The sequence below is a fragment of the Centruroides sculpturatus genome, unplaced genomic scaffold, assembly GCF_000671375.1.
Source record: "Centruroides sculpturatus isolate CEXI.00-Female unplaced genomic scaffold, Cexi_2.0 scaffold173, whole genome shotgun sequence".
In the NCBI taxonomy this organism is placed as follows: domain Eukaryota; kingdom Metazoa; phylum Arthropoda; class Arachnida; order Scorpiones; family Buthidae; genus Centruroides; species Centruroides sculpturatus.
In genome coordinates, this window is record NW_019384380.1 from 606,327 (window position 1) to 630,018 (window position 23,692).

At 32.8% G+C, this 23,692-nt stretch overlaps 2 protein-coding genes across 3 annotated transcripts in view; both read left to right on the forward strand.

The window, feature by feature from the left end:
- LOC111617874 overlaps positions 1-4,941 on the forward strand; it is a 33,033-nt gene extending 28,092 nt beyond the window's left edge. Inside the window, exon 5 of the mRNA XM_023359206.1 lies at positions 12-4,941. Coding sequence (XP_023214974.1) covers positions 12-2,089 — 2,078 coding nt within the window. The 3' untranslated portion in view covers positions 2,090-4,941. The remainder of the gene's footprint in view (positions 1-11) is intronic.
- Positions 4,942-5,829: 888 nt separating this feature from the next.
- LOC111617875 (argininosuccinate lyase-like) lies at positions 5,830-23,178 on the forward strand. 2 transcript variants are annotated; one of them, XM_023359208.1, is made up of 17 exons: positions 5,830-6,061; positions 6,934-7,041; positions 8,148-8,234; positions 8,306-8,389; positions 8,500-8,559; positions 8,634-8,731; positions 11,690-11,767; positions 11,882-11,959; positions 12,033-12,082; positions 12,146-12,208; positions 12,816-12,927; positions 13,013-13,097; positions 15,677-15,736; positions 15,812-15,895; positions 15,976-16,056; positions 22,651-22,757; positions 22,821-23,178. In XM_023359208.1, exons 1-17 carry the CDS (start codon positions 6,038-6,040, stop codon positions 23,014-23,016), a joined length of 1,455 nt encoding a protein of 484 aa, XP_023214976.1. In that variant the 5' UTR covers positions 5,830-6,037; the 3' UTR covers positions 23,017-23,178. The 2 variants fall into 2 exon arrangements, with proteins under 2 accessions (XP_023214976.1, XP_023214975.1); XM_023359207.1 differs by having other exon boundaries at positions 5,833-6,061; positions 12,813-12,927.
- Positions 23,179-23,692: the final 514 nt, after the last annotated feature.

Consider the following 23,692-nt stretch of genomic DNA (forward strand, 5'->3'; position numbering starts at 1 on the left):
ATTTTTAATAGGTTTTCACGCTCGCCGTGTCGATAATGGTCCAAATGGCTCGCAGAGATATCCACTGGACGACGAAGGAAGTGTAGGTTATTTAGTTGGAGGAGATCACGTTGATTTCTCACAGTGTAGCGAACCGCCACCACCTTATGCCTTTTGGAAACCATCTGGAACGTACATTCCTCCGGGAGAAGCCCCACCACCGTACGAAGCATCCGTTGGCACAGTTCTTCCTAATTATAATGGTGCAGTTATAAGAAATTCTAATGAAAATGAAAATGTTGAAAATGATCAACAGAGACCCCAGCCACAACAAATTCCATCACTTATTCTTTCTACGACAATTTTACCCAACACTTATTTAAATTCTAACACCTCGGACACTTCAAACTGTCAACAGGCAGAAAGACACGGACGACTAGCAAGCATTTCTAGCGTTAGTATGATAAGTGATAATGACATAAATACCTTAAGATCGGACGCACATTACGAAGATGCGCCTGTCTATATGCCTAATAATGTTACAATTTTGCGAATCGGTCAAGGAGGTAGCATCGTTTCTACTGCATTGTGCGAAGAAGATTTAGCGAACGGAAATATTTTGCCTAACGAGTGCATCTCACCAAATGAGTGTGGTAATTTTTCTACTAATAAAAATAACAACTCTTCTATCAATAAGAAAGCAAAGCACAATTGTCGCTACAAGCACCATTCTTGCAGTGAGATTTTGGACCAACCTCAAAATTCTCTGTCAAGAAGAGAAGACAACAATAAGAGATGTAGTTTACAAACTTCTAATACTAATAAGTCAATTAATAAAGCATATCCCGATCCGACGTGGATGGGAGAAGGTAGTGAAACTTCGAGCAGTTCCAGTCCTACATACGAACAATGCACGTTTAGTCCTTCGAGCAGTGATTCGAGTTCTATGGAAGTAGATTTTTGTTTAGATTCTAATACTTTACATATAAAACAAATTGAAGATCAAACTGCAAAACCGTGCGTTACAAATAATTCTAGCTTCCAAGATGGACTTCCATGTGATAATGTTTCTACACCGGTGACTAGTGGAAGAAGAAAAAGTACTTCATTTGATAAAACTCTTCAACACCTTCGTAAATTTTCATTAGGACACCAGAAAAAGAAAAAGAAAAGTAAATTTGAAAGAGATCTTCCAGCAAATGAAAGTAATATCGAGAATAATTCAAAGTCAAAAAATTATTCTGTATCATATCAGTCAGGTGCCACTAATAATCCTGCGTTTCAGGAATGTGACCGTGTACATAAAACAGAAGTTAGTAATCAAAAAGTTTTCGATTCCTCCGACGGTGTCTTCCAACGTCCCGCTTCTCTATGCTTGGTCGTTAGAAATTCCTCAGAACTAACCGACGAACGTCCGCAATTAAAATCTGTCTCATTAGAATCTCAAGACGGGTGTACTCCAATTCCTGCAACCGTTGTCGCCGTACACTGTAGCGCCGCTGCCAAAGTCAATCGTCTCGGCACTGGCTGTCCGCACAGCATATCTATAAGTCCGGATTCAAATTCCGACGGATTACAAGCGTATATTTCCGAACAGTATGCCCTTCACGCAACGTCGCCTTATCAAGAATCCAGCCCGTCTAATTCTAAAAGTGGTATTTCGAGATCTGGTTCTATATGTTCCGAAACAGGAGAAAGACGTCATCACAGTAATAACTCTCCAAATAATTTTGAATGTTTACATTTCATATCAAGACATGGAAAGAGTCCAAATTTAAATAAAAATGTGAATTTATCCGACAGTTCAAATTTTTCAAAGGGTGCTCTGCATTGCGAAGATAACGCCTCCTTACATTTATCCGACTGCAGATTATATTCAAGAACTAATGGTTCTTCTGAAGATGACCGGAGACACAAAATGGGGACGGGCACGGAGAGTAGGTCGAGAAATTCGAATAAAGATTCTGAGAAATCACAACAGTTTTCGACAGACAATCCAAATCAAGAATTAGAATGTATATTTCCCAAAACTTCAAATGATAAATTTAAATTGTTAACATCTTTAAGCAAACCCGACGTTGCAGATGATTCTTGTAGTAGTCACCTGTGATAATTTTTCCCAGGTTTAAATAGAATTTCAAAGAATCGTAAACGAGTTGCTCAAGAATTAGAGACATTCGGTCGATCTTTCGAAGGATAGTTAAAAGAAAGTAAAGGGTAGGTTTAAAGCTTCGACATTACAGTTTGATTTATATATTTGTGGACAAACTTCTTGCCTAAAATAATATCCAAATATACTGCCACATATATAAAAACTGCATGTATTATACTGTATACAAACATCATATTATATATACTTTACACAGGCCGTTTCGAATAACTCAACTCTGTCTTTTTCAAATTGAAATTTTATACAGTTTTTAAGTAAAACTGTTTTATTTACGTAACAATTTAGAATACAAGATTAAATTTTTAATGGCAATAGGGCTATAATTCACTTTTAATTTATAAATTATACGATGAATTTTTACCAATTAGAAAAATGTTTGTTGTTGAATAGTTTAATTAGAAAACAAGGAAAAACACAATTAATTATATTGATTTTATTGTCCCTTTAGAAAAATTCAATGCGTTTTGAAAACATCTTTTTATAAATGTTCGTCAATCAGATGTTTTTATACAAACCGATGGCGAGTTCGGAAGCATCCATTAAAACAATTTTTTAGCATTGCTTTTAAAAAACAGAATATTCATTGGCCGAACATTTTATAATTTGAAAGAAAAGCATTTCAATATTATATAAACGTTAAGCATTTAGTTTTATAGTTTAAAACTTTATCTAACAAAGCATCAACTGTACTTCGACATACTATCAAATACGAAAGGCAGGGTTGAGTTATTCAAATTGCCTGTATATAATATAACATTACTTAATATGCCCAATATAAATACATATATAAATAAATATATTATATCGGATTTTCTTATAGGAATTTATTTGATATACAGTTTATTCTGTGATGTAAAAAGTGATATAATTATATAACCTTAAATTCATAGATTACTTTGAAAACTTATAGTTTGATTAGTAACTAATCAGACTTTAAATCCTCTCCAATGGAGAGAGTGAAAAAATATATATATATATCAATTATTATATTATCTCTTTCTTGATCTGAGTGTTGTTCCATAATATTTTAGCCATTTTTGTCTTGAAAATAATTTTATACTTTTTATTCGGGAATTAAAATCGAGGCGGATTCAGAAGGTTTTCAAAATGTCCTCTTGTCTTTATTTTCAAAATTCTATTTACCCGACTCATTTTTATGATGAGTCGAGTAAATAATCTCAAAGTTATTGGCATTATAGTTTCACGAACGTAATATTTTGTAATAATTTTGCTTGTAAACAGAATGTAGTATTTATTAAACAACAGTACATTGGCTCTACAAACGCTACTTAGATCTAACAAGTTAAATCTTTCTTCGCAATTACACTTTATACGTAGTAATTTTATTTAAAAATTAAGCCAATTTCTCATTACTCTAAAATTAAGAGCAATGTAACATTAACTTTAGAGAGAAGATAACGTTATATTGCTATTAATTAATCTAGAATAGTATATATAAACAAACGGCGAATCACCGAAAACTTTCTGAATCTCTCCCGCGCAAGCGTTCGTCATAGGAATATGGGAATAATACGACATTAAGCATATTAGCAATAACAGAAAATTTGAAATCCAAATGAGTATGTCAGTCTGTCTTGATGGAGAGTTAAATCAGTTTCGTCTCTGCACTTTGTAACCTTCTTAAATGTTTAATTTTGCACAATAACAATTTCGTACGCAGAAATCGGAGAAATGTCGAAAATCAAACATTGTTTCTTTGTGAGTTTTATCGGGCCAAAGCGCTTCAAATTTTACAAATAGCAATTATTTTTCAATTAAAAGTGGGCTATGAATGGGTCTCGTTTATGGAATAAGTGGAATATTGAATTTTTCGTAAATATTTTTAAATCGGCGGCGAGTCATTTATTTATTAGGAACTAGTATAAATTCTCCAATTTTAATGGTTTACTGACTGTAAATATTTTAAGAAAGGAAATTTTCGAGCCTAAAAAGTGAAGATTTCCGAAGTTGCAAAACCGGTCGATAAGATTGAATTGCACGAATATAAGCTTTATTTTCAAAATTAACGTCTGGATTTTGTAGGAGGATGTAAATTATAAATTGTTTTACGTTTGTGGATTATTACACGTGTCGGTGACACCATTAATCTTTCCGAACTTACAAAATTTGATCTATATAATCCTTTTAAAGTGTATAATATAAATTAATGTTTTGATTTTGTAATGTCTTACTTTATGAAATATTTTTGTAAAAAGTAAAATATTACTTTGTTAATTTTATTAGATTTTATTCACCGAGCGAGTGACGACAGATGATCGCTAAAATAAGTGTGAGAAAGTATTGATTAACCGAGTTTCTTTGATGCTAATTAATCTTATAATTTCATTTTTGGAAACTGTTCCCTGCCATTAACTAATTTAGAAATAATTATAAAATGCAAAACCACAAATTTTATTTTGTGTTAAAGAATTATATTGTTAATGAAAGAATTGTATTGGAAAATTGTAATTTGAGGTGTAAATTAATGATTACAAATCAAATGATGATAATTAGAGACTGTAAAGAGTTCTATTAAGTAGAGTCGGCATAAAAGAAGTATACGGATAGTCTTTGGTTAATGCGTTAGACATTCCTCAAATGTGGCATGTTCTCCGCACGGCACCCGTAACGACCCCTGAACCGCATTATACCAAAATGAGGTTTACAGTACAAAACTTGTCCATAATTAAAGCGCATCCTTACATTTAAGTGCATTAACAAAGGATTACCCGTATGTTGAACGTCCACGACTCGTTACGGGGTGTCTGAAAAGTTACCATGCAGCGAGAAAGTTATAACAACATCGAAGTTAAGCATCATGTTGTTGCACAAAAGACCTGTAACTTGTATGCAATACCGTACGGCGTAACTTTAACATCATTAGAAATTTTCACTCACAGTAACTTTTTGGACATCCCTTAGAAGATTGCAAAACGTTGATTTATTACTTTGCAATTTGTCCGCACTCTCGACGCTAGTAACGAATAGAATTCTTAAAATTGCCGGCCAAGAGCCGCACGTTTGATTTTTGATTTTTCGAAATGAACAAATGCCATATTTTTATGGATCGTATAATTGTGTTCGTATTATCAAAGAGTTCTTCACTCGCAGTCATTGTAAAGGCTACCGTAGAGGCGGCTCCATGCGTTCAGTATTCGCCGAACGCCGAGCGCCGAGCAATACCGAGTGGCGCGTTATAACATGCCAAACGGAAAGGGACAAATAGGCAGTTATTCTGCGAATACCAAAAGCGCGGAGCCACCTTAATATATAAAAGTACAAGAAATTTACAACACACTGTTTCCGATATTTTTTTTAATAACATAATCGTCATCTACTGTTACCTAGAGAACAATATACATTTTTTGTGACTTTATAGTTGTATTGAATATCTTAACAAAACCAAGTATACTGTAAGAAATATCTGTATAGCTGAATTAGAAAAATAAAAATATATAAAAGTATGAAAAATAATTTTGCAAATTATAGGTTTTTTTTTTATTCTTTGTAAATTTAATTAATTTTATTTAATGGATTAATATTTTTTTAATAAACTTATTTTTTCATTACGAAATAATTTTCATTCGTTTATATATTATATATAAAGATATATTTGCTAGACAATCATGAAACATATATTGTAAAGTAAACCTATGTATTCTGTACAGAATGCTAGTTTAAATAGAATTAAATAAAATTGTAATTCTTTTAAATGGTATCTTTGAAGTTGTATAATTTAATTTATTAATTCAAAAGTATTTAATTAAATTGCCTGGTGTTACGAAACGACAGAATGTAGTTTCCCACTAAGCTATTTTTTTTTTTTTATCATTTGATTGCAATTTCCTGTAGTGATGCAAACCTGTCTTATCCGGTTTCACTTCTGATATGGATAAAGAAAGTTCACAGAATGTAAGTAATTAATAATGTTTTCTTTTAAAAAAACCTGTGATATAATTTTATTGTTAATAAAATAATTAATTCTCATACTTCCTTTATGTTTAAGGCACAAATATATAATTTTTTTTTTAACATACACAATTTCCTATCCATACTTTCATATAATACTTAATCCCATTTAAAAGTATTGTTACTTATATTTAATTATTCGATAGAAATAAATTGTGAAACAAATGTCAGCTGCGTTATCAAGTAATTACATTGTCTGAAATACATAACAAATTACCGATAAAGTATTTATCGTTATTCTGTTTATATTAATTTTTACTGAAGTTTAAAATGACATTAAATACATTTTATCAAAACAATATAAATTTGGAACGTAACTATCCATTATGCAGGATATGTAGGAAAGTTAGATTGCCGGTTTACGCGTTTGCGGATCGGTCGTTGCAGTTTTGTGGAGCGACCTCCACGGTCGGCGGACTTTAACCCTCTCGATTTTTACCCATGGGGACACTTAAATTATTATGGAAAAAGTTCAAAAACTGAATTTTATACGGATGGCAAAATCTTAGATCGGCTCAATAATTACTTTGTACCACACACGAAAAAAATCTTTGACGTTTTCTTCCAACGGTTCTTGTCGCTAACAGGTATTCCTCAAGGCTCAATTTTACAAGGATTGGGTATAATGGTACTTTATGCTCTGTCTGTATTTTTAATTGATTTATTTATTTAAAGTTTCAATTGTTACATTTATTATCATTAATTTGGTTTTTTATTTTTACAATGAGGAAGAAAAAAATATTTATTTTTAACTGTGAAAGTAAGTAATGAATATAGGCGATCCAGCTAAATTGTTTTATCCCGTACTGTTACAGGATGAAAAATTATGGGGAGGTCGTTTCTCCGGGAAGCTTCATCCTCTTATGGAAAAATTCAACGCTTCTATTGGATTTGATAAACGTTTGTGGAAAGTTGATCTGACGGTATGCTTGTAAATAAATCTATATTTAAGTCGTATGATTGAAGTGCACGTGACTTTCATAAAGGCCCACGACGGGGTAGTCAGGAGGTAAGGGATGGAGTCCAATGTATCCAGATGGACTGCCCAAAAAATTCCAGGTGTTTTACAACTGATCTGGATTGATTTTGTGAAGTGATGGGCTGTCACTTTAGTTAGTAGACTGTCTTTAGCTTTTTAAATTTGCTTTATTAAATGATACATAAAAAAATTACCTTTAAACAGATTTTTAAACTGTAATTGAAAACGTTTTGAAACAATTATTGTATACATTATATAGGAATTTGTTTGTCTGGCTACTGTGTGTGGGCAAACGCAAAAGAGGAATGAAGAACCGACTGCATTAATTCGCCAGAAAATTGGGAACATCTCAACAAAATAACACTTTGCTACTCTTAACTATTGTTACATAAATAACATTTATTATTAGCATTAATATGTCAACTACAGTATAACAATTTCTATTATTATTATTTATGTAACTTCTGTTGCATCATAGGATAGTAATTGTAGCTATTATGTAGAGTTTTCCAGGTTTTTTCAGGTGTCTTAACACCCAGATAGAGGTCAGTTTCTGTGTAGAAAGTTCCGGTAAACAGTGGAATTCTTCCCCTAGCAAATTGACTGTATGTTGCATTGTTGTATTCCGTCAAGCCCCTCCTTAATAATTTGACTATAAGATTACATGGGAGCTATAAAATCTAGGCTAAAAGAGAAGCATGTGGAAGATGTACGGTCCAAGATAAACTCTACCGATCAAGCTCGATACAATAATTCTCGAGTATTATTGAACGTGATTTTAAAATGTGTGCGATTTTGGCTTTTGTGCATCTGTTTGAGACCATAACCATAATTTTTTCTACAGAGATGCACATTTCTGTGTGTGAAAATTTACATACAATTTTCATGTATACAATGCATCGATTACAAGGATTTTGTAACATATTAGACATATTTAGACAATTATTGTATGCATGTGTTCTGTTTGATAGTTTATGATTATTTTAATCATTAGCAATAATTTCACAGCCTTGTAACATAAAAAATTATTTATTTTTTATTGCTTTCAAGGCAAGTCAAGCATACGCAAATGCTTTACAAAAAGCAAAGTTAATATCCGAAAATGAGTGCCGTCAGATGAGAGATGCTCTTGAAAAGGTGTTTAATAATTATATAACTCGATATACTTTTAAAATATAAATTTTTATTTAATATTAAAGTTGCAATAGATAAAAGAAGAATGGGCCGAAGAGAAGTTTCAAATCAGAGATACAGACGAGGACGTTCATTCAGCAAATGAAAGGCGATTAAAGGTAGATGCCGATTTTATATTTGTTAAATTAATTCAGAGATGATGTAGTGTTAAAAAGAATTAGTTTGTGTAATCTATTTTAGAATTTATTATTATACTGAATATTTTTAGGAATTAATCGGTAACGATGTAGGGGGAAAGCTTCATACCGGAAGAAGCAGAAATGATCAGGTATTACTTCGTATCATTTTTATATGCTTATATTGTTTCTATATTCAAAAACACTTGCATTTTTTTAAATTAAGGTGTCTACAGATATGAGGTTGTGGTTAACGAATGAAATCGATACACTGGAATATTATTTGATAAATCTTATAAGTTCTTTACGTGAACGTGCCAAAAGGTATTTAAGAATTCATTCTTAACTTTTACAAGAGACGTTTTCTAAATTGGTGCTTCTCAAAGTGTTGGTATGCGGACCGGCATTGGTTCGAGAGCTGTCGGCTGCCGATCCGACGGTAAGTTTACGGGAAAGAAAACGTAGTAAAATATTGATAGTTGCATTGTTATAGTATTAGTTACGAGTGTACTGTTGTCTGGCATTCAAATACGATACAATAATATATTCGCAGAAATAATTCCAGTCCACCATACTAAGTTTGTGAAGCACTGCTCTAAACATTTTAAATACTTATACAGAAACTTAACCTTGCTTAATGTTGTCGGGTTCTCAGAAACTGGAACGTTAAGCAAAATGATGCCATAATTTTTGTTCTCTTATGTCCATAAAAAAAAGAGCATGGTTTTGATGTGATATTTTATGCCTTTCTATTGTGGCGCTTCTTGGGTGTTTACAGAGTGTCTGAAAAGTTACCATTCAACAAGAAATTTGTAACAACATTAAAGTTATGTGCACAGCATTGCATAAGAGAACCGTAAGTCTGCTCGCTCACAGTCATTCTGTTTTTTTAGACTTCAGTTTTCAGAAAACTGCTTAAAAATCACATAATCTCTCATGGAATCTGGCCTGCTGGGTCTTGGAACCTCTCCCCAGATTTTGGAGTCTCCAGGAGACATTTCTGGCATTTGTTGCAGGCAAAACTGCAATATTGTAGTAAAACTTCACTTTTATTAAAACTTTTCTATTATGCAGTAACTGTTTGGACACCCTGTATTTCCCACTTTGTATAAACAATTTTACTGTTTATAATCTTTTTCAAAGACATTATAATTAAATGATGTTACACAAAACTATGGTAAGTGAGGACTTGGTGTATAATCTACATAATACATTGACACTGAAAATGAACATTAAGTAGACAAAAGTATAAGTTCAAGTGGTATTTTTAGATTGTAAATAAATAAATTGTTTAAATGAAATGATAACATGCAAAAGTAATCAATTATATCTATTATTTTGATATGTTAAATAGTTTTGTAGTCACAAATTATAAGTTCACTGTAAATTTCATGCACAACCATAGAAAAAAGTATGAAAATGAAGTTATATCAAATGTTTGTTTATAGCATACAAAGAGATACATTACTATTAATAATCATTGGAAAAACAAGAAACATACCAAATGGATGTCAACTCAGAGAACCCGAAACTAAGGATTCTGTGGGAGTTTCTTCATAGATCTACTTACAAAGATGGGGAACAATTTTCAACAGTTGCGGAACGAAAACAAGTCATTCAAATACGTTGAAATGAAATTCTGGATGAGTTGTTGATTAAATTAACAACCTTCAAAGTAATTTCCAATGATATCGCTGTTGATGACAAGAAGTGCAATGAATACCATCCATTGTCCAATCTGGTAATCTCGTGTTGCACTGCGTTGGCAATGTCTTCTTGTTTACGGAATCGTTTCCCATGCGATAGAGCTTTCAACTTGGGTATCAAATCATAATCGTAGGGTGAAAGATCTGGGAAGTAGTTGGGATGAAGTAGTACTTCCCATCTCCAGTGCAGTAAACAGTTGTTAATACACTGTGCAGTGTGGGCTGTAGCATTATCGTGAAGGATGATTGCATTGTGCAGCAATTTGGTACTTTTATTCCTGATTATGTGGTGTAGTTTCTGCAGATAAGTGGTGTAGTAGGCTGCATTGGGAGTTTGACTGCGTGAAACAAAACGACACAAAAGAATTCCTCAAATGCCTTAAGTCAAAGTGACCATTAAGTTCACCAGAGACAGATTTTGACAAACTTTGTGCTTCTGCAGCAATTCTGGGTATTGCCATTCGGCAGACTGACGTTTGAGCTCGGGTTCATAGGTCCAGGTTTTGTTAATGGCAATGATCCTGTTTGGCATGGTGTCTCCTTTGTGTTCATATCGTTGCAAGTTTATACAACACATTATGAAATGTGTCGAATTAACTTGGGTATCAATGAGTTCTGTCAGTGCACTTGGCACCATTTGGTAGAAATTTTGCACATTTGCAGATTGTTTCATAAAATTTTATACACAGTTACCTGATCAATACCCGTTTGTGTTGCCAACTTCTGTAGAGACTGTCGCCCTTTGTCCTGTAAGAATTGGGTAATCACGGCATGAGTGACATTGGTACAAGGCATGTCAGCAGTTGCCATTCTTCCATGATCGAAAGCTGTTACCCACCTTGTAACAGTTCTGTATGGGTGAGTATGCTCACCGACAGCTTCTAAGAGTTGTGTGTAACATTTCCTTGCATTTTACCCACGAAGCACTGCAATTTTTACATATGCACGTCGTTCCAGCTGACTCACATCCATACCGAACAACGGCCGAAAATTAACCGACTTTGCTCTCCACTTACTCTCGACATACTCGAAAATCCACACACCTACACCATCCTTGTGCAACAATACATCTCAGTGTTGTAACCGTGTATCAGAAAATGTGGATTGCAGTGCTGGGATTCTGCAGAAAAAAAAAATGTTTCTACGACTTACAATTTCCCTTTACATGGGTCACTTACTGACTATATGGGAGCAGCAGTAAGGATCTAGAAGAGCAAGCCACATGTGCTCGTGAGCTGTAGTTTGGCCACCGAGGATATACATAAATTCCGTAAATTTGCTTATATGCACACACAAAGCAAATTTCTGTAACGTATAGAAATTATTATATAAAAAGACAAATAATTTAGTAGTAGGGCTTGTACAGTTAAATCAATAATTTTTTTAAAGTTATAGTTGTAAAAGAGTTTATAAAATATTTCTTGATATTTATTGATATCTGTTTGATGATAAACATGATGTAATACTAACAGTTATTTCATTTAATTAAAAATTTAAAATATTCTTTTTAAACATTTCAAATTTTCTTACAAAAAGGAAAAAAATTGTATTCTTATTTTTTTAAATTTTCAAATAGGGAAATAGATATTATTTTTCCTGGTTACACACACCTTCAAAGGGCACAACCCGTAAGATGGAGTCACTGGCTTCTTAGGTAAAAACTATTTATATATATTGTATTCTTTGTATTAAAATATTAATGGATAAATCAATAAATTTTAATTTCTTTATTTTCTCTAATTATTTGAATAAACTTTATCTTCTGTAGTTATGCCTGGTATTTTCAACAAGATGCAGGAAGATTAGAGTGCTTGAAGGAAAGAGTTAACGTATCTCCTTTGGGGAGGTAAGAAGTCTTTATTCTGCATTTTAAAAATATTAAATATTAAAATTGGTTGCAATAATATGTAATTTTTTAGCGGAGCTCTGGCCGGAAATCCCTTTGTGGATCGGGAATTATTAGCAGAAGGTAATTTGGCAATTATTTTTTTCCCCTTTATAAAGCTTTTCAGTAAACTTTGATTCTTTGCAGAATTGAATTTTTCTGGTTGCACTCAAAATAGCATGCACGCCGTTGGCGATAGAGATTTTATAGGTAAATTTTATTTTTTGTCACTTAAATATCATTGTGGTTTCATATTAACTTGTTAACATCTGTAAGTATGTAGTGATCTCTTGTACGTAGAGGATATACAGTAGTCTTTTCTCTTTTTTTAATGAAAAAGAAAAAGGACATCGATTTAGTGTGCAATTCTTTCTGAATTATTGTTAGTTGAGACATGGTCTGCACGCAACTGGCCCACCTAGTACTTCATGTTTTACGAAGGTAGTTTTTTGGAAAATTCCACATTTTATAAGTTAGTTGGAATTTTTACTTTATGCCTATAATACATGTTTCCATTCTGATTTTGAGAAATTGGAAATCAATTGTTAGTTTCTTTCATAATATTTCAATTTTAAAATGAATTCTAGTTTCATGCAAAAAAAGGGGTGGCGGAAAAAACTTAAAAATGAAGTTGGAACCCATAATCTTAAACGTGATAACTCCCCCATTTAGATGATGGCATATTTTCTATAAAATGTGGAATCTTGTAAATGCCATATGCCAACACTAGAGTGGCCACCTTTGTCGCTCGTGCATTTGTATCTTGGAGAACTTTTCTGGAAATGAAGAAAAAACTTTTTAATGTGTCTTTTAGCAGAATTTGTATTTTGGGCATCGTTGACATCCGTGCACTTGAGCAAATTGGCAGAGGACCTAATTATTTACAGCAGCAAAGAATTCGGTTTTGTCACCATTTCGGACGCTTACAGGTAAATATTTTATTATTTGGTCATGATTTTAAAGTAAAATTAATACTAAAAAGAAAACAATAAATTGAATAAAATGAAAAATTAGTACTGGTAGCAGTTTGATGCCTCAGAAGAAAAATGCAGACGGTCTCGAATTGATACGAGGAAAGACGGGAAGGATTATTGGACACGTAAGCATGTTTCTACCATTTTTTAAAATAGTTTATATTCTGGTAGAGCAAATACGTTGTTTACAAAATTTAAAATTTGTGGAGTGTTATGAAATGGTAAAATAATTATATAGAAGAGTTTACTTATTTCAAGTTTCTAAATCTGAGTGGTTTTGGATTCCCTCAACCGTAATGGTTTACATTACACATTACAAATTATGCCGTGAACAGTTACGGTCGAGAGTCCACAAAGAAGGGGTATGGGAATCCGAACGTGCTTGGAAGCGGAAACTTCTAATATGTAAACACCAATAAATGTTTATTCTTCTATACATTCCATTTGTCTTCCATGCTTTGGAAATGGCCAGTCTTATGATTTCTGTTTTGATTCTTGTCTTGGCATAATTTGTTAATATAGATTAAAAAAAAAAATCTATTGTTGTTGCACTTCAAAATTTGACTTCCAATGTTTGCAAATGGGTTACTGTGACTAAGTGGATGTCTTAATGTTTATTTCTGATCTTTGCATTTGTCTCCATAATGAAAAGTTCATTGTAGAAAATTCCCAAATACCAATCATACAAATGTTATTTGTGGAGATGCTCAAATTTATACACAAATCACTTAACAGTTTATCTTTGGTAACAATTAGAGATGGAATTTCATATTATAAAATAATTAAGATTACAAAAGTTGTTAGTTATCGTGAGTACATAACTAATGAGTCAAAACATTTAGAGGGTTCTTCGATGTCCACCGTTGACTTTTAATTTTAAATTTTGAAGTACTGTACCTTGACCGGTGGGTTAGAGATTTTTAAATTTACGAATGAATATTCTTCGAAAATTTTTGTTTTTTTAGTGGCATTGTAAATATTGCACGAACGGAACAAAGATCATAATTAATGTATGCGAACAAAAACACAGAAAATAATGGCTTTAAATCATTGGGAATTCTGTTATTTTAAAATTAATTCTTAAATGAATGTTTTAAGAATCTTTTTCACCTAGGTCACTTGTTTGGTGCTCACTAAACTTTTTGAAGATTGTACATAAATTGATGATATTGTGGCACCAGTATAGCAGTCGACACCGATCGGTAGTTAGATATATGGTAATATTAATTATATTTGACTTGCAATGGTCATAACTTGAGTAAAATCTTATCTTTTTATATTATAAAGTATAAAATCATGTCTTTGTAACGATACATTCAAATGCTCTGTAATAAATAACTAGTTGAGAATAAGAATTTAAGCTCTTTTTATTATTGTCAATACATAAATATTCTGTAACTAATATATTCAATGGTCATTTTAAAATTATTCATTATTATTGTATCCATGATAATTTATATAAGTTTTGAATTACCCTAGCTTTCGGGCAAGAGCTGTATTCTTTACTCGTCTTAAAACTGGGAGCACACATTATTAGTGTGAGCCCGAGGGTTTACAGGGCGTAAATTTTTGAGTTTAACATATTTTTACATTAGAGGATGAAAAAAATTTATCACACGTTATAACAGAAATAGATCGGATGTCGAATCTTACACATCGTCCGTTTGTTAATTAGTCAATGTGCGCGTGATAATCAGTCAGCATAACAAGTGAACGACGTGTTGGCTCAGTGCTAACGACGATCACATAAAAACGATCATCACGGAAAGTTCCGGTCGATCGCCCCCTCAGTGCGACTGTCCTCCGAGCGATCATCTGGAAGGTCTGAATACAGTGTCTCCCGTCCCGATCCTGTCCAAGGAGAAGCTGGTAGAAGATATAAGCCTGTGACAGACAGCCAGCTTCCATAGTCCAGGATGATTGTCGCATACCGTCCTCCAACATAAGGTATAAATGACCGCCAATATCACTCTCTCACTCTAGAGCCTGTGTAAACTCTCTCACGAGACATAGTGAATAGTTAGAGCGATTATAGATATATTTGTATTTCTGCATCTAGGCAATAATCAGTAACTTGTATACTCCTGTAAATTACTTTAGTTATAGAATAAACATTTATTTTGTTATTTGTTAAACCTGTCTCCTGTCTATCCGAGGAAACCTGTCGACTTACCGACGCACTCCCCACTCATTTTGCCCTCATAGCCATCCGAACGACTCCGAGATCGGGCTTCACCAGCCTGTGCAGATTAAGTGGTCAGTGCCAGATTAACCCCTGACCCACTGCGTATCTCACATTATCTTTATGTGTAGTAATGCGACTGGCAGGAATAAACTTAACCTAATGGTGGTGGTTATTGGGAAATCAGTGAAAGTGAGACCTTTAAACACAAATGCAAACCTTTACAAGTAAGCACAGAATCACTATGTAGAATTTATTGTATGGAAACACTGTCAATTGGTTACATAGATTTTATTATACAAAAAGAAATGCATTTTGGACTATTTGCCCATTCTGGTACACAATAAATAGTTAAAACCTATATTCTGTATGTTTCTCTTAGGTTTTCAAAGAGTGATTGCTATCTGGCAAGGTTTACTTTACTTTTCATATTTGGATTAATTGGAATTTCAGATTATAAATATGGTAGGACTCCAATAATTTCATTTGAATTAAAATAAAATATTTTTTCTTTTTTTTAAGTGTACTGGAATTCTGGTTTTGCTCAAAGGTCTTCCAAGTACTTTCAATAAGGATTTGCAGGTATTTGGCCAGAAGAACAAATATCGCATTTCTAATCGAGATTCGTCCTTCTAAAAACGCTCATTTCTGTTTCAGGAAGACAAAGAGGCAATGTTTGACACGTACAACACCATAAGTATGGCATTACGGATTGCCGCTGGTACTGTGAGAACCTTAAAGGTATATTAATTCCCTCCATTCCTTTAAGGAAAGAATGGAATTAGCTTTTCCGGACTAAGACATATGTTAAAATATTTCAGGTTAATCCGGAAGCCTGTCTGGCCGCTCTTTCTCCGGACATGCTGGCAACAGACATTGCCTATTATCTAGTACGAAAAGGGGTAAGTAGAGAGACAAAATAATATTGTTTAAATTATACTGATGCTGAAAAGCTTTACAAAAAACTTTGTTACTAATTTAATGTAATAATTGCACATTATTTACATAATTATATAAATTTTTGGGTATTTTGCTTTTTGTGTATTATGTTGGATGAGTGTGTGCCACACTTGAGGGAATGGATGTTAAAGAACATACCTGAGCCTTTGGAAGACACTGTAAGATGTCATTCACTAAAATTTAAAATAATTATTTTATTATTCAAATAACAGCATAGTGACAGTGGGTAACAAGTTGTCGTTACCAATTGTGCTGCTAAGTGTAATTCCTATGTTTTCATAATCTAATTGTATAGTAATAAAACGAAAATTATTTTAAATATCTAATTTAAAACTAATCTACAATGCTAAGCTTATCTCAATGGAATCGGTTTTAAGCAATTCATTCTTGTGTTTAATAGTCGGTGCGCATGCCGTTAATGAATATATTCGACAAAGAAAAATGCTTACACCAGAGAATAAGCTCCCTAATTTTTAAACTAATGATTTGTGTTACAGTTCATTAATAACATTTTGTATAAAGAGAGATGTTAAATGATTCTATATAGCTTACGAGTTGTAACCACCAAATTGTTGGAAAAGTTGCCACTGAAATACAAATTGACCAAAGGACTGTCATGCTTAAATCCAGCTTATACAAGGAATAGAGAGAAAGTGCAAAAACTGCTAGATATAACATTAGAAATTCTTATGGCTAATAACTGAATAAATAATTCTACAGCTGATTAAAATTGCTAAGCAACGCAAAGACATTTTCTATGATTATTTTGTGATATTTACCCACTATGAATTGCATTATTTGTAAAAATTGTATAAGGTTCACGTTATAAGGTTGACAATATCAATTTGAATTTCTATATTTTAATAAAATTGTATATCACATATAGGTTCAACATGATAATCTTCAGCACATTTTGAAGCAACAATACATGAATTGATTAATCAAAATGAAAAAAAATTAATAAAGGAAATTGAATAGCCCTATAACTGAGTTTTAGTTAGTTTACAATTTATTTGATGTTGCCATTTTTAAATTATGCAGCAAGTTGCTTTCAACTAGTCAGGGAAATTGAAAATAGGAAATTGCTGCTTTAGTATCACTAATTTTCATCTATTGTTTCTGCTTCTTTTGTTGGTTAGAGTGAAAATGTATGCAGAAGAAATGCAAGGAATTCTCATGTCTCTTCTGCATCAACTCACTTTATGAATAATTTAGGTTAACAGTAATCGTAAAGAGTCTTTGGGAAAGGATTATTTAGAGTAGCCTTTCGTGAATGGTCTTTGTTTGCTTTTCTTTTTGGTGTAAAGAGGAAGGAAAAAATAATTTATTTACAACAATACAGAAGAGCTGGATGCTACAGGGATTAATTTATACAATTCTCTCAAGAATGCAGCAGTAATATCCAGAATTTAGTATGCAAGTGGATGAAGATGTAACAGAAGTTTCGAGGCCGTTTCAAGTAAGCCTAAATAAACTTTTTCAAGGAGTAATTTACAGGAAATGTCACACTTGATTTATAAAATCATATGTATTGCTAATTTCTCGATTTAGAATATAAATCCTGCCGACTCTGACCAATAGGGGCGAAGGTTATCCAAGTAGGTGGAATGTTTCCACTGATAGTGTGATAAACGAGGAGGTACACACATACAGTAATACACATAAATTACTATATTGTACTTCTATTACAATTGGCTCTATACAGAAGTTTTACCGAGCTTTATTACGTTATACCTGGTGAATTTATTATTATAGGAAATGAGCTCATAAGATTTCACAACTACAATATACAGCAATGTATAGTCTTTAGTAACTTACCGACTACAGTAATATAATGCCACGGTATCACAGATAATTAATAAATGTTTGACACCTGGAAGTCCAAGTATTTTACTGTTGAGAAATTTTAAATTAGACAAATTCTTTCAAAAAAGTATATGTTATATGTTCCTAATTAGCAGAAGTTTACCGTATTTTCAAACATTGTGCTGCTATTATACTTTTTGTATAATAGCAGCACAATGTTTGAAAATACATGTTTTTGTACACAATGTTTTTGTATAATGTTAGTGCTGAGAATTTCTCTGGTATACAGAATTTGACACTTCCCTCACACTAGGGAAAAGGCCATATTTATTTTTAGAAATGCTTGATAAATTATTTAGAGAAAATAGTCATTAAGTTACTAGAATGACTCAAACACAGTACACAGATATTTTAATTCATGTGTTACATGTATAACATGTAAGCTATTACAGTATAGTTGAGATCAGTAGGAATAATAAAATCATATTAATCTGAAACTGAGAATATACTTATGATAAAGAAGGTTAATTCTTCATTAATAATTATTTAGCGAATGCAGCCCTGCATTAACTGACTTATTCACCATGTTAATTAGAATTTATTAGTAAATATTCTCACACTATCGAAAAAATTTATCTTCTATAAAATTTTTATCATATGTAAACTGACAGTGAGGAACAGCCCTTTTCCCAGTCTAAAGACAGAGCAGAGGAAATCTTTATTCAAGTCAACAGTGCCACTTGCTAATTACAAATCAAAGATATGCACGCGTGTATTAAAACATGACATAATTACGGCCTTGCATTTCTGGTGCTGCTTGTCCCTCGTCTGCAGTCTACGGGCAGCAAATATTAAAATTTTTAAAAAACACAAAAAGTATATAAATATAAGCATGTTAAAAAGCTGAATCAACTTGTCTATGAATGTAAACTTCATGTGAAGATCTAAAATAAAATCTATTGAGTGTAAACTTGATGTGAAGTTATTGGATGGGGAAGAAGAAAAATATAAATGACATTTTGAGGAATCAATTCATTAAGGAAAGTGACAAATACCAACAAAATATGGAACAAATTTTAAATCTAATTCTATTCTATTGTCACGAGAGTTGAATACTTATTGCAGACCTTTGTGAAGGGGGTAGAAGGGCCCAGGATGTCGTTTGGTATTCTGATTACATCATGCTGTCAAATGCGTGTATGCCAGCATGTTTGTTTTAAAAAACTTGCATTTAAACTTTGATTTTAACTGGCTTGTTTTGACGACTGTTACAAAATTTCAAAAGGTATAGGTTGTAATCCTTACAACCTGTAAATTGCAGAGAATGACGAGCCGACATTTTAACTATGCGTATCTTTGATCTGCAATCGGCAAGTGGTACTATCGACTTTAATAAAGGCTTCCTTTGGTCTGTCTTTTGACCACAATAAGGAACAGCCATTTTTCTACTCAATGTTATTTAAGACAATAATGCAATTTAACATCAACCGACCTCCGACCTACCAATTGTGATCTGTAGATTGAGTTCTACATAGGTCAGCAATCTACAACTCAGAACATGTTTTGTCAGATATTGGGTCAGATGATCCGGATGGCTGATCTTTGCAGATCCACAAAGTGATTTCTACAGAGGATTTTTCAGTTATTTTTGAACAAGTTTGTTACATTAACTTCTCTTGTAATAAATCGTTATGCAAATTTTTATTTGCTGAAGATGTCCTCCATTACTTCTGTAAATTGAATATCAATCTTGAATCAGTCCTTTTTGCAAATTTTCCAAACAGCTTTTGTTTTAGCCAACCAAATCCAAAAACTGGCTTTGCAACTGTTCATGGGTATGTCCTTGTTGTGTTGATGTAGCTAATTCTCAAGATGTTTGAGCTTGCTTTGTCGTCATGCAGAAATACTTTACACATTTCACTGGGGTATGTACACGGCAGTTTCTTTTCAAAGAATGGTTTCAGGACCATTAGTACCATCCAGATATTTTTACTTTTGAGAGTAATGAGCAGAAATGTGCCTTGTTCCAACAAAGTCTACAAGCACAAGTCCTCGAGGATAGTTTTCTCCATGTTTCTCAGAATAAATTTTCCATATGTCATTACACTTCAGAAGATACACCCAGCACTCATCCAAAGTAACAGCAAATTTACTTGTCTTTTTGTTTAAATTTGATAATTTATGAACGGCAGTCTTTACCAGTGGCTGGTGTTCAGATCTTTTGGAATGAAGTGATTAATGAATTCCAGTGACACTTGACTCTGCCATTGCTGTTGGGGTAAGAGGATTTGTTATGATGACAGAATTCCTTACTTTCCTGGTTGGATTTCTTTGTGATTCCTGGGCAATTCCAATATCATTTGAAACATTAGCATTCCTAAAGATACAATCTCTAATTTTCCTTCTCTAAAAGTGGAATTTGGTTGTATGACAGTGGAAGTTTGAATGAGTTCAGAAGTCAACAAGTTTAAATGAAAAATATTCAAAACGTTCTAACTTGTTGACTTCTGAAATTTGAATCATAGTAAAATGTCACATGCACAGTAATAACTGGAAGTGCATGCTTTTTTTTTCAATAACAAGGCTGCAAAATTGTTACAAAATAACTGAAAAACTCTATACAAGGATGAGTGTTGTTAGAATTCCAGAACGTTAATATGTTCATCTGTTATCTTTATTCCATGTTATAGAACATGAAGTTCTGTGCAGAGATAGGTGTGGGCTAGAATTACAACCATTTTCAAAAATATTTGTAAAATTAGATTCCAGATTATCAGTTTGGAGACTCCAATGAATTGTGATTGTGAATGGACTTTATGGACCACTATTGACACCATTTACATTTTGACTAAGTACTTTTATAGAAAGAGAGAGAATTGACCACTTTCTTGCATAAAGATTATCTTCACAAAAATCTAGAAGCTAGTTGCTGGAGATTCCGGAGTTGCGACGGGGTCCAAAGGGCCAAAATGAGTCATCCTACCGCACAGGTTTGATGGCATCCCATTTTGAAAGATGGAGGAGGACCTCCACCTGCTCCTAATTCATTTTGACATGTTTCCAAAGCCAATTTCAAAAGCTACTTACAATGCTATAATATATATTTAGCCACATAGCTACATTTGACAACTCCCTATTGTTCACCATCTCATTTCTTTGAGTAAAGATTTATTACATTAAATTTGGTGTTTGCAAGTAGGTCTTCCCTGGAACACATCAGTTTGATGTTCTGTTATCTGGCAGGCTAGCATCCTCAAAATGGTGCTAATATTCAAAGAGTTGTTTTTGAGAGGAACTTTATGACATTAGAACCAAGTATATGTAATGTTCCATCATTGTATACCAGGGGTTTGCTATCGTGGTCTAGAGTATTCTCGACCCTTGTAACTATTTGTTACCCCCTTCTGTATGTAAGATACACAGACGACACACTATTAGCATTGTCCTATTCCTGCTATCCATGTACTAGTTAAAGAAACAAAATACTCATCATCTTTACTGAGCTGTATCTAATGACAATCTGGATAAAGTTAGTATAGGTTAATACTAGTTGCAACAAACACAATAATTGGTATTCAGATGTGTGGAATACAATATATTTCATTAAAATTCTAATATTTGTCATAACATGATTTGGCTTGTTCTTTAAATAAGAACAAGGAAGGTCAAGATGTCCATAGAATAGGAAATGCAAAAATTTGAGTTCTCATTCATTTGATCAAGTTAATAAGGAACTTAACATTGAAATGAAATGACAATAAGATGCTTCACAAACTTACATTCTATAAATATAGTTTTTTTTTCATATTGTTAGAAGTATTAAAAAGTATCTGACATTTTATGACCTGTAAATAGAATTGTATATTCTTGCAAATAGACAAAATTAATTTTTCCTTTCCAAAGATTTGATTACTCTTTGTGTGAAAAAGTCTTGATTTACTTCTGATACGTACAGAAGACTAATTATTTAAATACCATTTTCTGTTATAAGAATAAATATAAAAGAACATCTTTCTTAGTTCCAATAGGTAAGAAATCTTTGAATCCTAAAAAATGCAATTTAATGTACAGTACGTTATCCAATAGCAGATACTTCCAACAATTGTTAAATAGTGGTTCGAATTTAAACCTAAATCTTCGAGCCAAAGGAATTACTTTGGGGAGAAGAGAGGCGGTCTGTTTTTTAATTACCAAATGGATCACAACTACGGAAATGGGTACAAATGTTTCAAATTAGTCTTTTACGACATACGCTTTTAAGCAAATGAATTTTGCCTTCCTATTGTTTCGGAAAAAATCAAAATAAAATTATGGAGAAGAAAAATGGTTATTACTCTGAGAGATTTGTACGAGGAAAGATCTACAGACAAGCGTATTACGGCATGACTTTTAATGCACATTTTACGGCCGTGGTCTGGAATTAGTATGGGATATCAAAATCTGCTACACGCATACATAAGTGACAGATATTTCAAATAAAGATTAAAATGTGTTAGCTTCTAAATCACAGAAGCAGGCAGAAGACAGTGTTCTAATGTTATAACTTTTACTCAAAGATAATAAAAAATAAATTACCTATTTAATATTGTACAATAATGCTCCTCATTAGGTTGCTCTTAAAATAATCAGATGAAATAAAAGAGAATTTATCTGTCTCAAGCAAAAGTTTTGGTAAAAAAGTTAATTTAGGGCTTACAACTTTAATACTAAATTTGATATTTATTTTTCAGGTAGCATTTAGAAAGGCACACGAGTGTGCGGGTAAAGCGGTGGCCCTGGCAGAAGAAAAGGGGACGTCTCTCCCGGAATTATCGGTCGCCGACCTCCAAAAAATCTCGTAGGTTTGCAGTATGTCTGAGCATTTTTAAAATCGTAAACTTTCACAACGATGTATTTTCAGGAACGAGTTCGACGAAGACGTGGCTGAGCTGTGGGACTACGAGGGAAGCGTAGAAAGATACTGTTGCACTGGCGGCACAAGCAGATCCAGCGTGCAATCCCAGATAGCCCTGCTGGGAAGATGGATCGAAGCTCGCGACCCTCACGTTACTTTTGGCAAAAGTGCAGACGAAGATCTTCCCCACACCAGAATGTAGAATGCCCCTTTTAATGAAGAGTATTGTTACTAAATGGAAAATGTGTGTGAAGAGGTTGAGATCCAGTTAGTAATAAATTTTAAAATTTAGAGGAAAATGTTGTTTTTTTTCATACAGATGTACCTATTTGCCCAGCTGTGAATTAAACAAACAAAAAAAGCAGATTGTAGTTGTAAGGAAAATGGTGAAATGCCCTATTTTAATGACAATTAAAACATGAAAGTCCTAATTTTAACTGTCATTTCTAAATCTATTCATATTATAAAGATTAAGCCAGTTGCTCTATTGTATTTATTGATTATTCTATGTATTGTCAAGTAGAGGTAGTATTACAGCAAACACCAGTTGTCATACCATCACACTTCCTGGTTTTCATTATTAAAATTTAGTAATTTTTAAAACTATGAATATTCAAAACCTCTATTATAATAGAAATAATAAACTTAAATTTTAATCAAGCAACTGTTTTCCTTCCTTGTAAATAATCATGGTAATTGCTAATTACCTTTAAAATATATTGTAAACACAATAAAATCATCCTCCTTTGTCAAATTTCTGGTTATAAATTAATCGCCATTGTATTATTTATCCGGTACAATCCCCCTCTTCATTAATTAGTATTAATTTTACTTCGCTGCAGTTTTCTGCACCTGCTTAATGTTAAAGTACTGGTGCT